Consider the following 17505-nt stretch of genomic DNA (forward strand, 5'->3'; position numbering starts at 1 on the left):
GGAAGCACAAAAATACCACAAGACGGGATGTTCTTACACATTCTGTTCGCATTCTCTCAGTCCTACTCATGGAACTGAGCACAAAACGCCTTGGCGAGGGGTCAGGTCACGTGGGAAAGACCAGGAATGGTGGAGCTGGCATTTTTGGGGTGGCCTTAAATTTTCTCCTCTCCTCCCACAGGCTCGCGAAGCCTAGAGAAGAGGTTACCGTTCAGCCTGCGCAAGACCCACAACTCCCTGAAAATGGCCAATCCGCACCAGCCAGCCCTCATGTCTCAGGTAGCCTACCTGAAGGACATTGTTTGCTACCTGTCGCTGCTGGAAAGGGGTCGGGCTGAAGACAAGCTGGAGTGTAAGTGCTGGTGGACACGGAGAACACGTGAGCCGAAAGTACCAGAGACATGGCTCCAGGAGACTTGTTTAAAGGTGGGGCTGGGTGGGGAGAGCTGGGAGGACTGGTTCAGAAAGGCTGTTCTGTATGGGCCACTGGGAGAAAGGAGAAAAGACTGTGAGGGTGGGGAGAGTCTTGTGTTCCCAGCTGGCCCACCCACTCCTTGTGACCCTAGCAATGTACCTGACTTTGCTATAACCTGGGCTAAGGCAAAATGCATCTGAGATGAGCTTTTCTGGAGCAATAGCAATATTTAAAAGAGAAAACAGCGGAAACATCAGTGTTTGCCATAGTTCCCCTGTCACTCGTACATCTATTTCTGTCAATAGTGCATGCAGTGTAGTTGTAGCCATGTCAGTCCCAGGATATTAGAGAGACAAGGTGGGGAAGGTCATATCTGTGATTGGGTCAACATCTGTTGGTGAGAGAAACAAACTTGCTAGCTTACAGAGAGGACTCCTGTCCCCAGTGAAGTACTGTATTGTGATGGACTTATTAGAGTGGTTGCATACCACTGCCCTCTACTGCATGGAATCAGGATTGCATTACTGTCACAGGCTAACAGCTCAGGCCTTGTCTACGTGGGAAAATTTTACCAGTTATACTGGTATAGTTATAACCCACCATGTGGACACTTCTATTCCAATAGAAATGTGGCTTAATTTGGTTTAGCTTAAGCTTCCTTCCCAAGAGACACAAGCTAAACTAAGCTAGACTAAAGCCCCTCTTATACCAATATGAGCATATCCACATAGGCAATTATAACTAGATCGGTTTAAATTTGTGATGATAAACATGTCCCATGCAGACAAGGCCTTGGTTTCCCTCAAGTGATGGGGGTCTGTGTTGTTTAGAGCTGGAAAATATGAGTTGTTGTGTTGTCCCAAGAGGCCATGGTGTGTGGGGCAGTGACAAGGATGACGGTCGAGGTGGTCTCAGATGTGTGACTACATGAAAGGAAAACTCCAGATTATGACAGTAAAAAGCAAGTGGCTTTGCTGATCTCAGGGGAGTGCTTCAGTCCAGAATACGTTCTCATTTTCATTTTTTTAAAAGCAGTTTGGATTTGACTTGCATCTTACTCATTGCCACCTGGTGTCCAGGAGCTGCAGATGAAGAGCCAAGGCTCTATGACATTCCCTGATTAATGGTGTGTCTGATTTCTGCCCCCCTTTGCCTCCCAGCTCTTTCAGAACAGTATTGTAACCACCCCACCTCCTCCAGAGCATCACTGCTCCCATGCCTCACCTCCCCACCAGAGTGGGTGAAATTTTTCCAATTTTGATGAAATTTTAAAAAGCAGCAAACTCCCCCATCCATGCCCCTGTTCTTCATCCTGCTGCACTCAGCCCTCAAAGCCACCTCTCTTCTGGGGAAACAGTCTGACCTGGGGCCTCCATTCTGAAGAGGCAGTGAAGGGAGACAGAGATAAGAGGCGCACCATTCTCCAAAGGACAGAGCAGGTTCTCTGCAGATTTGCAGGACTCTACAGATATCTGCTTCATATTCGCGGCTGCAGACATCCGTGGACCATGTTTGCAGATCGCGGATCAGATGTGGATATAAATTTTTCATCTGCGCAGGGCTCTAGTTTTCTGTCTCCATTTAAATCTTGGGCTCTGCCTGGCAATGAAAGAAAGAAATGCCGGATTAACTAGACATGTCCACGTTTCCCCAGTTTGTCTTTTAGCAGCTGGGACTTCGCCAATGGCAGTGCTAAATGGAGCTGGTTGGGACTTTTCCTTCAGAATAATTTTATGATAGAATATACAGTTTCAGTCCAATTGAAACTATTTCAGTTTATTGAACTGACCTGAAATGAAATGTTTTGGTTCAATGGCTTTTAGCACCCCCACGATACACAGCTTCCCGTCCCCTTGTGAATTGAGCCTGGGGAAGAAACTGACTGAAACTATTCTGTAAATTTGTGTCAAAATTATGAATGCTTTTGGGCTGACTGAAGCTGCGTTTGAAAAGCGTCCGCTCGCTGGGAGCTCTCTGGGGCAAGGAGGGTTCTGAGTTTCCTTGTCTGTCCAGTGACTCGCCCAGTGCAGCCAGCTCTGGTCCCTGGGCACTGCCACAGTATTAGTCATAGCCGTGGGAAAGCCAAACCTCTAGGAGCTCTTTGTTAAGCAACATTCATCTTTAAGTCCATGTACGGTGGCCTCTCCCCCAGCCTGTGTCATCAGTCCAAGTGCTGCTAACCTGCGACACCCAACGCTGCTGCCTACAGTAAAGACTAGGGAGAGGCTCCTGAAAGGGGTCAGGCTGTGCTTTCTCACACATGTTAACTGGGTTGTGCTGAATGCTAATGGGGACGAACTCTTGGCTGCTACGTCCCCCACTATTCCTGGGCACATGATGCTGAGGGAGGCCGTGTGGGGAGCCTGGGCAGCGCCTATGTGTGTTCTCTCCTGCCCAGAGGAGCTGGGGTTAGGTCATCCGCTCTGTATGAAACGCAGCAGTGCTGCCAGGCTGCACGCTCATTAGTTGCTGTTTCCCATTGCATCCCCTCCTCCCAGGCAGGGAATCCCCACATGCTGCTTCTCGCTTCCCAGCAGCCCCTGTATCTTCACCCCTAATGCTGGCTTCTCTCCCTTCTGCGCCCGTCCTTCCCGTTCTCTTCAGGGCTGCCCCTAGCCCAGACCTGCAAAAGCCCCGGAATGTCTCTGTGGTTTACTCTTCCGCAGTGAACAACAACCGGCTTTGGTTTTAAATGGCCAGTTGCTTTGAACAGACTTACGCACAAACACCAGCAGGTGACTAGCACGGGCCAGGTCTTCTGGTTTCAGCGAAGGAGCCATTTAATTTTTTTAATTAGTAAATGTTAAAAATAGCCTTAGGAAAATCCATCTCCAGTTTAAAGAAGGGCCATTTTCAAATTACACATACTCCAGATTTTAAAGCCAGTTACCTAGTTGTTAGTGTAACCTGGCTCTATTGCGATGAGGGCCTGGTTAGTAAGGTTGTGAGGTGCTAAAAATGTTCACAGCAGACAGAGGAAGAGCTAGGATTAAAACTCCTGGGCTCCCAGCTTGTACTACAGGGTAGTTTCTCCTAGACTAGAGGGTGTATTTATACAGCCTTCTCCCTCAGGTGTGTACATGACGTTCTGTCTGCTACGTGGAAAAAAGCATGTCTAGAGCTGATGGGAAAATGAGTTTTCCATCCCACAGAAAATGTTGAGCTTTTGAAAAATAATTGTATTCTGAATCAGGACAAAAAATCAAAATGTCACAGTTTGTCATGAAACAAAGTTCTGGTCAACTGAACCATTTTGTTTTGAGAAATTTGAAACATTCCTTTCAAGTTCGATCATTTGTAATTTGTTTACTTTTTAAATATAAAATGCATTTCAAAACAAAAAGTAATTTTGAAATGAAAAATCAAAACTTTTTATACCAAAAATGTCAACGTGGGAAGTTATGACATTTTCTAAATGGTTTTAATCCAGTTGTTTTCTCTACAAACTCACGGAAATTATTCCGGTTAGTTGAAATAGTGTTTTATGATGGGAAACTGCTTTGACAAAAAAATTTCAACCTGCCATAAGTACGACCCACATAACGAACACCAGGCAATGCTAGAGAGTGTCATTTTTCCTTGGGCCTCTCTGCCATTTTTCCAAAGCTGCAGACGTTTTGAAAAGTCACAAATGAAAAAATGAAAAAATAACCTGCTAGCAACATTTTTTCTGTCATCTCCAGGGTAAAACAAGACGGAGAAAAGGGAAAGCACCAAATTCCAAAATGTGGACAATGTTTTGATTGTAAAACCAAAAGAAAAATGGAAATTTCTGATCAAAGTGAACTGAAACAATTGCATTTTGTTTTAAAACATTCCCTCAGAAAAAAATCCAAATGAAAAAATTACATTCAGGATTTTTCTTGGGGAAAAAACATGGGGAAAGCTTGACTGCTCAAATATACACACGTACATTCCTGCTATGTCTCACTCCTGGTATTTATTAATTTTATCCATTTTGATTTAAAATAATGGAAAAGATCCCTTCCCAAGGCTGTAGGTGCCCTCGCTCATTGTTAATTATACAGGACATACTATGTGAGTTGGCTTTTCACCTTGCACAGCAGAGAAGGGCAGCACATCGACACCCTGTATGGAGAGGATGGGAAGAAATACATTGGATTGGTAAGATTTTCCTGCGTCAGAGTTGATATTTTACAGCAGTGGTTTGCTCATCTCTGGCACCTCGCCCACAGATCTTGGAGTGCTCAACCCACCCCTTCAGCCTCACAACTCCCCAGCACGGCGAGGACAGCCATTCTCATGGGGAACCCAAGGGCATGGGCCAGATTGTGGTACCCACCCTGACTCCCACTGAATGAGACCTCCCACCAGAAGTAGTGCCAATGAAATCTAGCCTTGTCAAAGGTCACCCAGGGAGCGTGTGGTAGAACAGAGAGTAGGAACTGTGTCTTCTTACTCCCTTGTGCTTCCCTCCTGTATGCCAATGGGCCAGGAGCTTGGTACAGAATTCCAAGCCCCAAACGTTTCATTTAAATATCTAGTGGAGGTGGTTAAATGACAGCCTCTCACATCTCTTCCCAAACCCCAGCCCTTGCAAGCAAGGAAATGACCAATTAAGGCCATCCTTAGCCTTCCACTGCCCATATAATAAACAGCCTCATCCTTATCAGGTGGAAAGAAGTGCCTATTTCACTTAGTTCACAGTGTCCTCTGGCATGACTCAGGCGTGATTCAGAGCACTGCAGCTCTGCTGAACACTGGCCTCTCTTGACGCTAGGGACTCAGGCACAGATTTTTAAAGGGATTTAGGCAGGGCTGTGCTTAGCATTCAATGCCTAGCGGATTTAGGAGCCTAAGTCTCATTTTTTCAAAAGGAGTTTTCGGCAATTAGGGTGTGTCTACACTGCAAAGAAAACCCTGCAGCTGGCCTGTGCCAACCAATTGGGGCTCATGGGGTAGGGCTGCGGGGCTGTTTTATTGCTGTGTAGATTTAAAGGCTCGGGCTGGAGCCCAGGCTCTGGGACTCTCCTAACTTGCAGGGTCCTAGAGCCCAGACCCCAGCCCGAGTCCACCTGCGCCTGCCAATAGTGGGGGGATAGAGTGAGAGCAGCCAGCTTCAGCAGTGTTACTGAGCATGCTTAGTACAAGCCAAGGAACAAATCAGAGGGGAGGTGACATGAGCCCGGAGTAGGTGTCCAGTTGCTGGGTAGACATACCTGTAGGAGCCTCAGCCCCATTGACTGTCAGTGGAATTTTGGCTCCTCTATGCCTAAATCCTTTTGGCAAATGAGACAGGCATTGCAATGCTGAGTGCAGCAATGCCTAAGTAGCTTTAAAACCTGGCCTTGGGCTGCAAACATCCAGTACTGGCTAATACTGAGTCAGCCTCGTTGGGAACTCTAGGTTAGCAGGGCCACATTTTTAAAACCATCTCGGAAAACCTCGCCCAGAGCAGGCTGAAATGACCCAATGCCGTCACGCTGGCGGCCACTGGTGATTTGTCTACACTAGGGCTCCCAGCGTGGCTGACGACAGTGGCACAAGCACCAAGGGGAAATTCTGAGAACATGTCCCTAGCATAGACAGGCTCCTTGGGGACCCAGAGTGCACAGCAGGGGATCCTGGGAGCTAGCGACTGTCTATTTTAAATGGTTCACAGAACACGCACAAGACTTATTTATAGATTCTGTTTGTGAGCGGCAATAAGACAAGAAAGGCCATGCATTGCTGGGCGATAATTACTCATCTCTTCCGCTGTGCTCATTAAAATTGCTTGGCCTTCTGCCCGAGGCTTGCTTTAGTCATTCATTTGTGAATTCACTGCCTGCGTGCCGTGTCTTGTTAGCCGACACAAAGATCGGCGGCAGAAGGAAGATGAGCGAAGAGTAGGTTATTGTGCCGAGGGATGGATGCTGCTACCAGCCTGTGTCTATCTGAGGATCACGCACATCAAACCACTGCAAGGGGAAGAGGTCCTTGTCATATTAGCAGGCAATGCAATTGCACAAGGCCAGTGCTTAATTTGTATTGACAGAGGTGCTGGGGCTCAAGCAATTAAATGCTGGGGCTCAGGCAATTTTTTTACATGCATAACTGATGCAGCAGCAGCAAGCCCAGAGGTATCCGGGCTACGAACTGCCACCCCTAGAGGTACCGGGGCTCAGCCCTGCCAAGCCCTGGCACAAATTAAGCACTGCACGAGGCTGCCCCCTAGGCCCAGTCCAACCCTGGAGCACAAGTGTGGCCTGCGTTGTCTTTTGTTTTTATGATTTTTCTAAAGGGGTGCTGTGTTATAGTTTTAGGGTTTTGGAGGAGAAGATGATGCTTACTGGGGAGGGGGGGGCAGGATCTTTTGGTGGGTGGTTTATGAAACCATCTTGAAAACATCTTAACATGTGTTTTATTGTGACAGAATTTCTAGTGGCCCTATATAAACAGGGGACTAGAGGTGTTGGCCGTAAAGTGGGTTTATTGGAGCAATTCCGTCTTTGCCACCTTCATTGCTCTCTGACTGTGTTTGCACATCACTCTAAAGCTGGAAAAAAGACAAAATGTAGCCAAAGACAATGGGAACCCACAGCTAACTAGATACACAATGGCTGCAACTCTTGAGAGCAGTACTAGCAGCGAGGCAATTTGAAAAAATGAGCAGGGATCGTTTCCCACGCTGCTCATGATACCCACTGAAATGCCCATTCACACTACATAATGCCTCTCTTCATAATATGACTGTCCCTTTCCTGTCTTATGGACTCTGATCAGCAGTGAAACAGTTAAGTGTTGCTATTTAAGGTGTCATCATTAGACTCCAGAGTCAACACTTCTTTAAATGCATGGGGCAGTTCAGACATCTCAAAGCGATTGTCTCAGGCTGTCTGCAGATGCAGGCAGATCTCGCCGTACTGGTCTGAGTGGGGTTCGTATTTGGAAGGCTGTCTGTAACCAGAAGTGCTGGAGACTTTTTTTTTTTTTTAAATAAAACCTTAAATGCTGGAGCACATGCCACAGCCACTAGGGAAAAGTCCCTGCATGGTGAGAGACTGTGAGGTGGCCCAGTCCAACCCTGGAGCACAAGTGTCAAGCTGTTAAGCCTTAAGCACTGCAGGAGAGTTTATATTCTAAGATTAAAACAAACACTTCCCCAGGTGCCAAGAATTTACTGGCTCCCAGCTGAGGAAGTCAGGCGGGAGAAGTTCAATATCACCTTCAACTCCTCCTTTATCTGAGGCTCAGAAACAATTACATGTTTGTCCTTCAGAGCTGCCCCATGCCTGCGGTGTGCTGAGAATGCCTGTCTCCTGTGTTCTTGTTTCTCCTGCCACACCCAGGAGGAAGTGAGCTACTCTCTACCTGTTACCTGGCACTGTCCATCCGTAGAGCTCTAGACGCTTTGCAAAGGAGCTCATTTCCCAGATGGGGAAACTAAGGCACAGAGCAGTGAAGTGACTTGCCTAAGGTCACCCAGCAGGCCGGCGGCTGAGTCAGGATCCAAATTTCCTGCATCCTAACCCAAGGCTCTGTCCACTAGGCTGCACTGTCTGTCTAGCAAATGTCTTGCTCTTCTGGAGTAATGTTGACCCCATATTGCAGGGACGGCCAACCTGAGCCTGAGAAGGAGCCAGAATTTACCAATGTACATTGCCAAAGAGCCACAATAATACGTCAGCAGCCCCCCATCAGCTCCCCCTCTCCCGCTCCCAGTGCCTCCCATCCACCGGCAGCCCCGCCGATCAGCACCTCCCCCACCCTCCCCACACCTCCCGATCACCTGTTTCGTGGCATGCAGGAGGCTTGGAGGGAGAGGAGCGAGGGCATAGCAGGCTCAGGAGCTGGGCCACCCGGGAGGGGCGGGGGGCAAGTGGGGCAATTTGCCCCAGGCCCCGCAAGGGCCCCGCGAGCCATGGCCCAGCGGTGGTCCGGGTCTTCGGTGGCATTTCAGCGGCGGGGGCCCTTCAGTGCTGCCGAAGACGCAGAGCGACTGAAGGGCCCTCCGCTGCCGAAATGCCACCGAAGACCCGGACCGCCGCCGGATGAGTACAAGTGCCGCAGCTCCCCCACTCTGCCCCAGGCCCCCTGAATCTTCTGGGCAGCCCTGCAGGGGAGGGGACAGGAAGGGGTGGAGTGTGAGCAGAGCCTGTGGCAGAATTAGGGGTTGAGCAGTGAGCACCCCCTGGCACATTGGAAAGTTGGCACCTGTAGCTCCAGCCCCGGAGTTGAAGCCTATATGTAAGCGCGGGAATGGTCCCACTATTGTGGGGAATTTTCCTGGCTTCTGCACTACCCCAGAATTTTCCTGGCTTCTGCACTACTACGTGGGCTAGCGAAAGGATCTGAGTCCTCGCTCCCACTTCCTTTACCCAGAGACCTCCCTGCCCTTGAGGACTCCCCTTCCACTCTCCTGTCTGGCAGAGTCCTTGTAACCCCAACAAGGCTGGGCCCAGGATTCCTGGGGGGGTTTGACCCCCAACCCTGCTGTGGTCACCCAGGACAGGGGCTAGGGTGTTCCCACTCCGGGTTGCTCTCTCTGCACTGGGCACTTCACTGACCCGTTGATCAATACATACAATTTAAAGCAAATACAAGTTATTTAATCAACAATTAATTTAAAAAAATAAGGAAAAATGGGAAAGGTTGAAGGAAACACATTACCCCGCTCTGTGGCAGGGAACATTACAGTGTCTCTGGAACATCAGGGCACTGCACAGTCTGTTCCTTGTAGGTCCCAGGCTCCTTCTCAGGCCCTGGCTGGGCTGCAAGGATGCTGCAGGTTGGACGCTTGCTCTGGGGGTGGCCACACACCTCCGGGCTTTGGGTGGTGGGACCTTCTTCCCTGCGTCAGCCCCCCGTCGAGTTAAGATCCCCCTCCCAGTCTGGCCTGCAAGGGCCCTTGGCTGGGGGTGTTTTTCTGCGCTGGGTCCTTTGTCCAGGGTCCCCCCTTGGCTGGCCCCAGTTGCTCACCGCACCTGGCTCCAGCTCCAGCCCCAGCTCCACTCTGCCTCAGCACGGCTGCTGCTGCTGCTCTGCCTCCAGCTCCCTGGGCTGCTTCTCTGGCCCCTCTGGCTCTGGGACTGCATCTCTGCTCCCAGTACAGGATCTGCTCTCTCTGGGCTGTGTCTCTGGCCCTGCTGGCTGGCACGGCTCTTAGCTCAGCTTGGGCCCCTGCGCTCTCCTTAGCTCGGCTCCACGCTGTCTGACCCAGGCAATTCTGGCTCACACGGAGGACGGGACCCTCCTGGCCTCCTGACTCCCTGATTAGCCTGCCCGCCCTGTCGTTCAGGCTGACCTGGAGCACTGGCCTCTTCCCATTGTTCCTGGGGACTGTCAGTCTCAGGGTCCTGATTTCCCATTGACCCTTCCCCTTTTAGTGCTGGGAGCTAGCCAACCAAAACACCCCCACTGCGTGTTAGTAAGGGGGCAACAGTCCCCTTACATATACAAGGAGTGCATATTAACTTCTGAAGAGCCGCATGTGGCTCCAGAGCCACAGGTTGGCCACCCCTGCCGTATTGGTTTGATGGCGTTATTGCAGTAGCACCGCTCCTGTCCTGTAGAGCACATGCTCTGAAGGTAAAAGCCGAGGGCGGGAAAAGGGCTGGGATCAACACCCACCCAGCTGCCCAGGCACACAGGCTGACCTCCGGGGTCTGTCTGACAGCCCCCACTTTGCTAGCTCTGTTCCCTGGCAGTTTTGGCAGCTGCCATTGGATTTGTGCGTTCCTTGCTTTTCAGTCCTGTCTTGAAGTCACTTGCCACTACAGCTGCACGGTCTCACTTCCCCTCGTGGTGGTGTGGGGAGCACCCAGGTCGGGGAGCCTTCCTCTGCGGGGGGCTGAGTTTGAGGCAGACGATGTTCCTACGCCCACCACCACTCCGGGGTTGGGGGCAGAGTGCTGAGGAGGATGAGGGGTGATGGGAACAGTGGGCCTGGTTCTCCGCCGCGTCACTCTATCTTAATGCCAGTGCTATTCCATGGAGATATGGCATTGCGCCAGCATGGCGCTGGAGGCTCTCAGCCTGTATACGTAATCGGGGTTGGTGGTGTCCGACTGACTGTGCTTGACTGAGGAGAGAGGAACAGCTGGCTATGCCATATTCGCACCTCTGAGAGGGTCTGGGCTGGAGGCTGCAGGTTCAGTGACTGCATTCCTCCCAGGACCGAGCGCCAACAGACAAAGAGGCAGCCCCAGGAGCTCGCCCCAAGCTCCGCTGTCCCTAACGTCCCATGTCTTTGTGTCTCTTGCAGTTATGTTTCGTCTCTACGACACTGATGGCAACGGCGTCCTGGACAGCTCGGTAAGCCCTAGCATGCGGAACTCTCCTCACTGCATGTAGCTGCACAAGCTGGCTGATACTGGGGGGATGGCAGCTGGGTAGACAAGGGCAATACAGGGCCCTAGGAGGCCCTTGGAGGGACGCTTGCAAAAACCAGCCCTGTCCTCCCAGCCGTTTCTTTATGCAATATATATTGTCTCCCAGAGAGACCGCTAGTTCATTGGGCCGGCCGACAGAGACCTGTAGTGTTTATGTGCACTGCAGCGGACCGCCTCTGATACACTACCATAGGTCTCTGCTGGCCATTTGGCCCGGGGCTGCAGGTGTGTCACCTCCTTCTGGCCAGGCGGCCCCTTCTCGGCAGTCACCGTGCAAAGAAGCTACCCAGATGCAAGTGCAGTCAGTGCCTCTCCCTCAAACACAACAAGGAGTCTGGTGGTACCTTAAAGACTAACAGATTTATTTGGGCATAAGCTTTCGTGAGTAAAAACCTCACTTCTTCGGATGCATAGAGACCTCAAACAATCACCTGCTTCTCGCTCGGCCATCTTGTTTCTAGGTGGAAGAAAAGGGCGTGATTTCCTCAGGGTCAGTGCCCCACCACAAAGCAAAAGCCACCGTCATAGCCACAACCTCATTCCAGGCAGAGAGAGAGAGACCCTCCCCTGCCTTCAGTTCTGGGCTTTGCCCTCTCTGGTTGTTGCAGATTCTGGTGAGGCCCCTACATTAATTTTGGGGGACTCCCTGCTATCTTTCTTCCACCACCACCCCCCACGCCCCCGTTTCTCTGTCTTGTCCATTTGGGATGGATTCTGACATGCTTAGTCACCTTGACTGGCACCGGACTCCACGAATAGCCCTGCTGAGATAGAGGCTGCTAGAAACTGGGATTCCCATTGCCTGGGGAACTCCCTGATGAAAACAAAAAAGTGGGTCTGAAACCAAATGGAAAATAAAATATATGCATGTCCCAACATTTAATGTGGAAAAAGTCTCAGTAACATTTCCTTTGGGTCTTTTCACAATGTTTCTCCAGTTCGCCCAGCTGCCCAGAGCCCCAGCAGCTGCCAGCAGGGAGCTGGGGAGCCTGAGAGTCAGGCATCTCGGGAGCTGGGTCCCCCAAGGCTTGTGGGCTGTCAAGGAGCTGGGGACCTACCAACCCCCAGGGATATATGTCTACACGGTGTTTTAACACAGCGCCATGTGGATGTACCCAGGCGGGCTGCTAAGGAGCAGGTGGGCGAGCTGGCAGGAATCCCAGCCGTTGGTATCTCAATTCCAACTAAACACTCTTTTCTGATGGAAAATTTCCCACCCGCTCTTCACTGAAACCAATGGGAGTGGCTGGGGTGTAAGGTTGGGTGAGGGCTTGCCTCTCTGTGTGTCTGTGGGCAGCCTCTACCCCAGCAGGGCTCTGATCCACATGCCTTATCTCCCGCCTGCTCATGTCCCAGGGGCAGCGCTGATTGTTTCTCTTTGGTTCCTCCTTTTGTCTGAGCTCAGGAGCTAGATCGGATCATCAACCAAATGGTGCACGTGGCAGAATACTTGGAGTGGGACTCGACGGAGCTCAAGCCGGTAAGTGACAGCGGAGCCTCTGACTGCTGGGCAGGGGGCGGTGGTCGGGAGAGACTGAGTGGGGAAGGCTGAGGTGAATTCCACCTGAGTGAGCTGCTGGTGCTACGAGCTCGGAAAAACACCCCTGCCCCAAGTGTGACTTCCCAGAGATATCCCTGCATGGAGGCGCTGGGCTCCCCCGCTCTTGGGCTTCTGAACAGCGTCTTTGCTGTCCAGGAGCCTTCTGCTTGTTCCTGGCAAGTAGCTGCGGTGGAGATGGTAGCGATGTCAAGGATGGAGACCCGAGGTGAGAAATAGGCAGGACTAGATTAGTACCTAAGGAACAAAGAGCCTGTCTTCATGCATCTGTTCTTAATCATCCGGGGCTGTTCAGAGAAGAGGTGCATGGAGAGACCTGATGGATTAGTTAGGAGGGCGTGCCAGTGTAAGGGGTGGGTGAGAGCATGGAGAAGGCTGCACTATGAGGGGTAGACAGGGTTGGTGGAAATGTTCTGGGCTTTGGGGTTTGTGCTGGCCTCTTGGAATGGCGTAGACCTCTGCCTCGGGTCATTGATCTGGTACTTAAAATATGGGAATGCCCTGGCCATTGTGCAAGGTGCATGCAGTGAGCGGAATCATTGGCCTTTGGGAAACATGCATGCAATGAGCGGGATCACTGGCCATTGTGCAAGGTGCGTGCGATGAGCGGGATCACTGGCCGTTGTGCAAGGTGTGTGCGATGAGCGGGATCACTGGCTGTTGTTCAAGGTGCGTGCGATGAGAGGGATCACTGGCTATTGTGCAAGGTGCGTGCAATGAGCGGGATCACTACCTTCAGGAATATGGGGACTCCCATGGACTCTTGTTTCCTCTAGATTTTGAAGGAGATGATGGAGGAAATAGACTATGATCATGATGGCACCGTAACGCTGGAAGAGTGGATCCGGGGCGGCATGACCACCATCCCCTTGCTAGTCTTGCTGGGGATGGAGACTGTGAGTATCCAGGGCTGGGCTTAGATGGGACAGGCCCTACAGGGCTGGTCTCCAGAGATGTACAACTTGGGGTTCAGGTGTAACTCAATTGCCAGGCACTTGGCTGGAGGAACTGGGGCATGGCAGGGGGTAGGAGAACACTTCCTTCCTGCAACAACTCTGCCCGGAGAATAGGGTTCTGACCACGCCAGGGTGGAAATGAACACTGGGACAGAGTGGCTATGCTGGCTAGCCAGGTCAAGCTATGCAGGGCTTGCTTCTCCTTTCACCCCACTCCAGGTACATTACAGCCCCTGCAGAGCTCCTTTGTGGCCTTCCCAAGGACTCCATTTGGCATGTGCTTTGTGGCAGCATCCCAGGTGTAAGTTCACCTCTAAGATGGCTGCACTGGGCCAGTGTCCCAGCAAGGGCCCGGGAAGATCTCCACTTGCATATCACCCTGGGGCCATTATTCTGCACCTACCCCCTCTGCTGTGCATGTGTGGTGTTCGAATGACCCCCCTTGATACAGACGCCTTCACGCTCAGGTGTTGCCCGGGGGCAGCAGGAAAACCACCCTGCTTTCTGATGGGGGCAGGCTGGTCTGATTACTGCCTGTGATTTGTAATGGCAGCATTGACGGGGATTAGACAATGAATGGTCACAAAGGAGCTAGGCAGAAAGGTCAGATGCTGGGGACAGCTGGTGCAACATTCAGAGGGCAGCTTAGGACCACAGGAGGGCACCAGAGCCTCACAAACTGAACGCTTGCAACCATGTCTTCTCACCCTCCTTCCAGCCTTGCTGTGGGGAGTGCATGTGCGGCACAGAGCCAGCCCTTTGACAGGAATCAGGCTGCTCGGTGACTAGATAGAAAATGAATGGGGCCTTCCTTAAAGACAAAACTGTCCTTTCGAATGTCTTCGGAGGGACAGGCTGGAATGGCAGGGAGCCACTGCAGGCCAGCTCCTCAGCTGGCATCACTCAGCTCCACGCTGCCTTGCCTCAACTGCGGAGCTAGCCTGGAAGAGAGGTCTTGAAAATCAGCAAATACAAAATCTTTTTAAAGTCCCAACTCACAGGCAGTACGTGGGCATGGGGGGAAACGGCAGCTCAGATACATTTTAAAAGGCCAGAGTTACACCAGGGATGAATATGGCCCAAAACTTTTCCAGACAGTCTCTCTTCACCTACTTGCCAAGGCCTGAGTTCAGGCTCTGAGGCTTCTCTGTGTTCTGTGGTCTAGTCTGATAGCGTCCAGTGCATGGTGGGCCATGCTGCTCCAGCTGCCAGTGGCATCAGCAGCTCTAAGGAGAGACACCTGAGGATAGGGTTACCATACGTCCGGATTTTTCTGGACATGTCCAGCTTTTTGGACCTCAAATCCCTGTCCAGGGGGAAATCCCAAAAAGCCGGACATGTCCGGGAAAATAGGGAGGGAGGGCCCAGCGGTGCGGGGCCGGGGGCCGGCGCGGTGCTCAGCAGGGGCTGGAGCAGTGGGTGCGTGGCCGGGGGCTGGCACGGTGCTCAGCCGGAGCCGGGGCCGGCAGCGCGGGCACTTGGCCGGAGGCCGGAGCCGGCGCGGTGCTCGGCCGGAGCCAGGGCCGGGAGCGCGGGCACTTGGCTGGTGGCTGGCGCGGTGCTCGGTGGGGGCCGGCGCAGTGCTCGGCCGGGGTCGGGGGTGTGGTGCTCGGCTGGAGCTGGGGCCGGCAGTGCGGGCACTTGGCCGGGGGCCGGGGCTGGTGCGGTGCTCGGCCAGGGCCGGGGCCAGCGGCACGGACACTTGGCTGGGGGCTGGGGCCAGGGCCAGCGCGGTGCTCGGCCGGGGGCGCGGGCACTTGGCCGGGGGCCGGCGCGGTGCTCGGCTGGAGGTGTGGGCACTTGGCCGGGGGCCGGCGCCCCAGGGCCCGAGCCGGGCGGGAGACGCTGGGGCCAGAGCCTCTTGGCTTGGGCCAGCCGCCCGGCTGCCAGAGGGAGCCGCTCGACCAGGGGGGCCGGACTGGGCCGCGCTGCACCCCGCCCCAGCCCCAGCTTACCTGCTGTCTCCCTGTTTCAGGCTTCCCGCGAACATTTGATTCGCAGGAAGCAGGGGAGGGGGAGGAGCAGGGGGCAGAGCATTCAGGGGAGGGGGCAGAGTTGGGGCGGGGAATGGGCGGAGTTGGGGCGGGGCCAGGGCCCCATGGAGTGTCCTCCTTTTTAAAAATTAAAATATGGTAACCCTACCTGAGGACAGAGATTTTAGATCCTGAAAGAGAAAAGTGCTTTTGGCTGACTGTTAAAAGGTGTTCCCACCAGGGCAGCAGAAGCTTCCTAACAGTGGGGGACCCATCGGCACCCAAAACCGTGGCCCCACCGCCTCACACTGCCCCTCCTCGAGGCCCTGCCCCCACACCACCCCTTCCTCCTGAGGCACTGCTCTAGCATTGCCCCTTCCCCCGAGACCCTGCCCCATGCCACCTCTCCCCCCCCCACCAAGACCTCTCCCCTTCCTCCCGTTGCTCACCCTTATTGCCATGGCTCCCTCCCCGCCCTTCCAGCACCCCTGGTTCCCACCTAAGATTTCAATCTCTCTGTTGTCTCAGCGATTTGGGATCTCAAGCACATCAGGCTTGTTGTTTGGCATGTGGAAGAGTTTTTTTTATTATTAATCATTTCAAAAATGTGAAGAGTAGGTCAAATACTTGATGATAGCCCCGTGTCTGCTATGGGACTGATTCACTGTGTGATGAAGTACAAGGGACAGAGTTAAGGTATTTCCTGACTTCCAGAGGTTAATTATTCATTCTGATGAAGTTCTTTTTATTTAAAGTGTATATTAGGCCTGAATTCATCCCAGTAAAATTTGCTGTCCGTAGTCATTTGAAATGTGAAACGCATTCACTGCAGCTGTGTTTGTGCCCCTTCTTGTGTTTGACCTCCCCAGATAAGCTAGCGAACAAACTGACTGGCAGGAATGTTGAAGGGAACAGGGAACTTTAAGACTATTGGAAAGTGCTTGTGCCTTAAACATGAGCGGAAGAGCTGTGCTCATCCAATCAGGGAACACAAACGTATCGTGTGTAATCTCTCTAGAATCAGCACAGCTTGAAGGTTGAACAAACTGGGCACAGGCTGAGCAGGGATTTGCTTTAATTGTTCAGCAAATGACTTTGCATAGCAAATACATTGGAATCAATTGTAAGCTACTTGTGGGCAGCTGGTAAACAGAAAGAGGCAAAATGAGTGAAATGAATTATTTGTTAAACTCAAGTGTGTGTGAGATTGAGAGAGAGACTATCTATCTGGGAAATTCCTCTCTAGATCGCTGGATGACTGGAGCCCCACTGTTTATACGGAAGCGAGCCAGGATTCTTCAGTACAGAAATGGTGGCCTTTACAGTCCCAGAAAATAAGAGATGGCAGCCAGCATCATGGGGCTGTTGGTTCAGAGTGTTCTTATCCACCTAATATTGGAAGAAGGTTGAATAGTGCCGGATGGTTTTGTATTTGTTTATGGCGTGGTCTTCCCCCAAGCTATCTTTAATAAGGAACGTGTCCATGTATGTAGGTACCAAGCTGCCGTATTTCCACCTGTTCAGGAGGATCTAGCAAACCAGAAAGCTAGATGTGAAGCATATTCTATGTAATGGTTTAACCTGTACATCTCTTTGCCTGGCACACTATGGGTACGTCTACACGGGAGGTGTGATTTCCAGCTCATAGAGCTAGCATGCTAAAAATAGAAGTGTAGCCGCAGCAACATGAGCAGCTGGATGGGTTAGTCACCCCAAGTATGATCCTGTCTGAAACCCAAGGCACAGACTTGGGTGGTTGTCCCATCCCACCCTTTACGTTGCTGCAGTGATATTTCTATTTTTAGCACGCTAGCTTGGTCAGAGCCAGAGCGGGTATGTCTACTCGAGCTGGAAATGATACCTCCAGCTCCAGTGTAGACATACCCAAAGGGACAACCTTATCTTCAGGGATTTCCAAGTTCCCCAGCAGACAGGCAATTCCACTACCTCCGCTGGAAGGCTGTTCCAGAGTTAACTACATTATAATTAGAAAGTTTTTCCTAATCGCTAAACTAAATCTCCCTTGCTGCGGATTAATCTCATTGCTTCTTGTCCTCCCTTCAGAGAAAATGGAGAACAGTTGATCACCATCTTCTTTATAATGGCCCTTAGCATATTTGAAGATTGTTATCAGGTCCCCCCTCTGTCTTCTCTTCTCAAGACTAAACGTGCCCAGTTTTTTTGCCTTTCCTCATCAGTCAGGTTTTCTAAACCTTTTATCATTTTTGTTGCTCTCCTCTTGACTCTCTCCAGTTTGTCCTCATCTTTC

The 17505-nt window shown here is 51.8% G+C and overlaps 1 protein-coding gene across 5 annotated transcripts in view; it reads left to right on the forward strand.

The window, feature by feature from the left end:
- Window positions 1–17505, forward strand: part of DGKG (diacylglycerol kinase gamma) — a 143735-nt gene that overhangs the window by 48868 nt on the left and 77362 nt on the right. For all 5 annotated transcript variants that reach the window (XM_054040177.1, XM_054040181.1, XM_054040179.1 and 2 more), the window contains 4 exons: window positions 182–352; window positions 10623–10672; window positions 12155–12229; window positions 13084–13203. In XM_054040177.1, coding sequence (XP_053896152.1) covers window positions 182–352; window positions 10623–10672; window positions 12155–12229; window positions 13084–13203 — 416 coding nt within the window. The remainder of the gene's footprint in view (window positions 1–181; window positions 353–10622; window positions 10673–12154; window positions 12230–13083; window positions 13204–17505) is intronic.

Source organism: Malaclemys terrapin, chromosome 9, assembly GCF_027887155.1.
Source record: "Malaclemys terrapin pileata isolate rMalTer1 chromosome 9, rMalTer1.hap1, whole genome shotgun sequence".
Taxonomy (NCBI): domain Eukaryota; kingdom Metazoa; phylum Chordata; order Testudines; family Emydidae; genus Malaclemys; species Malaclemys terrapin.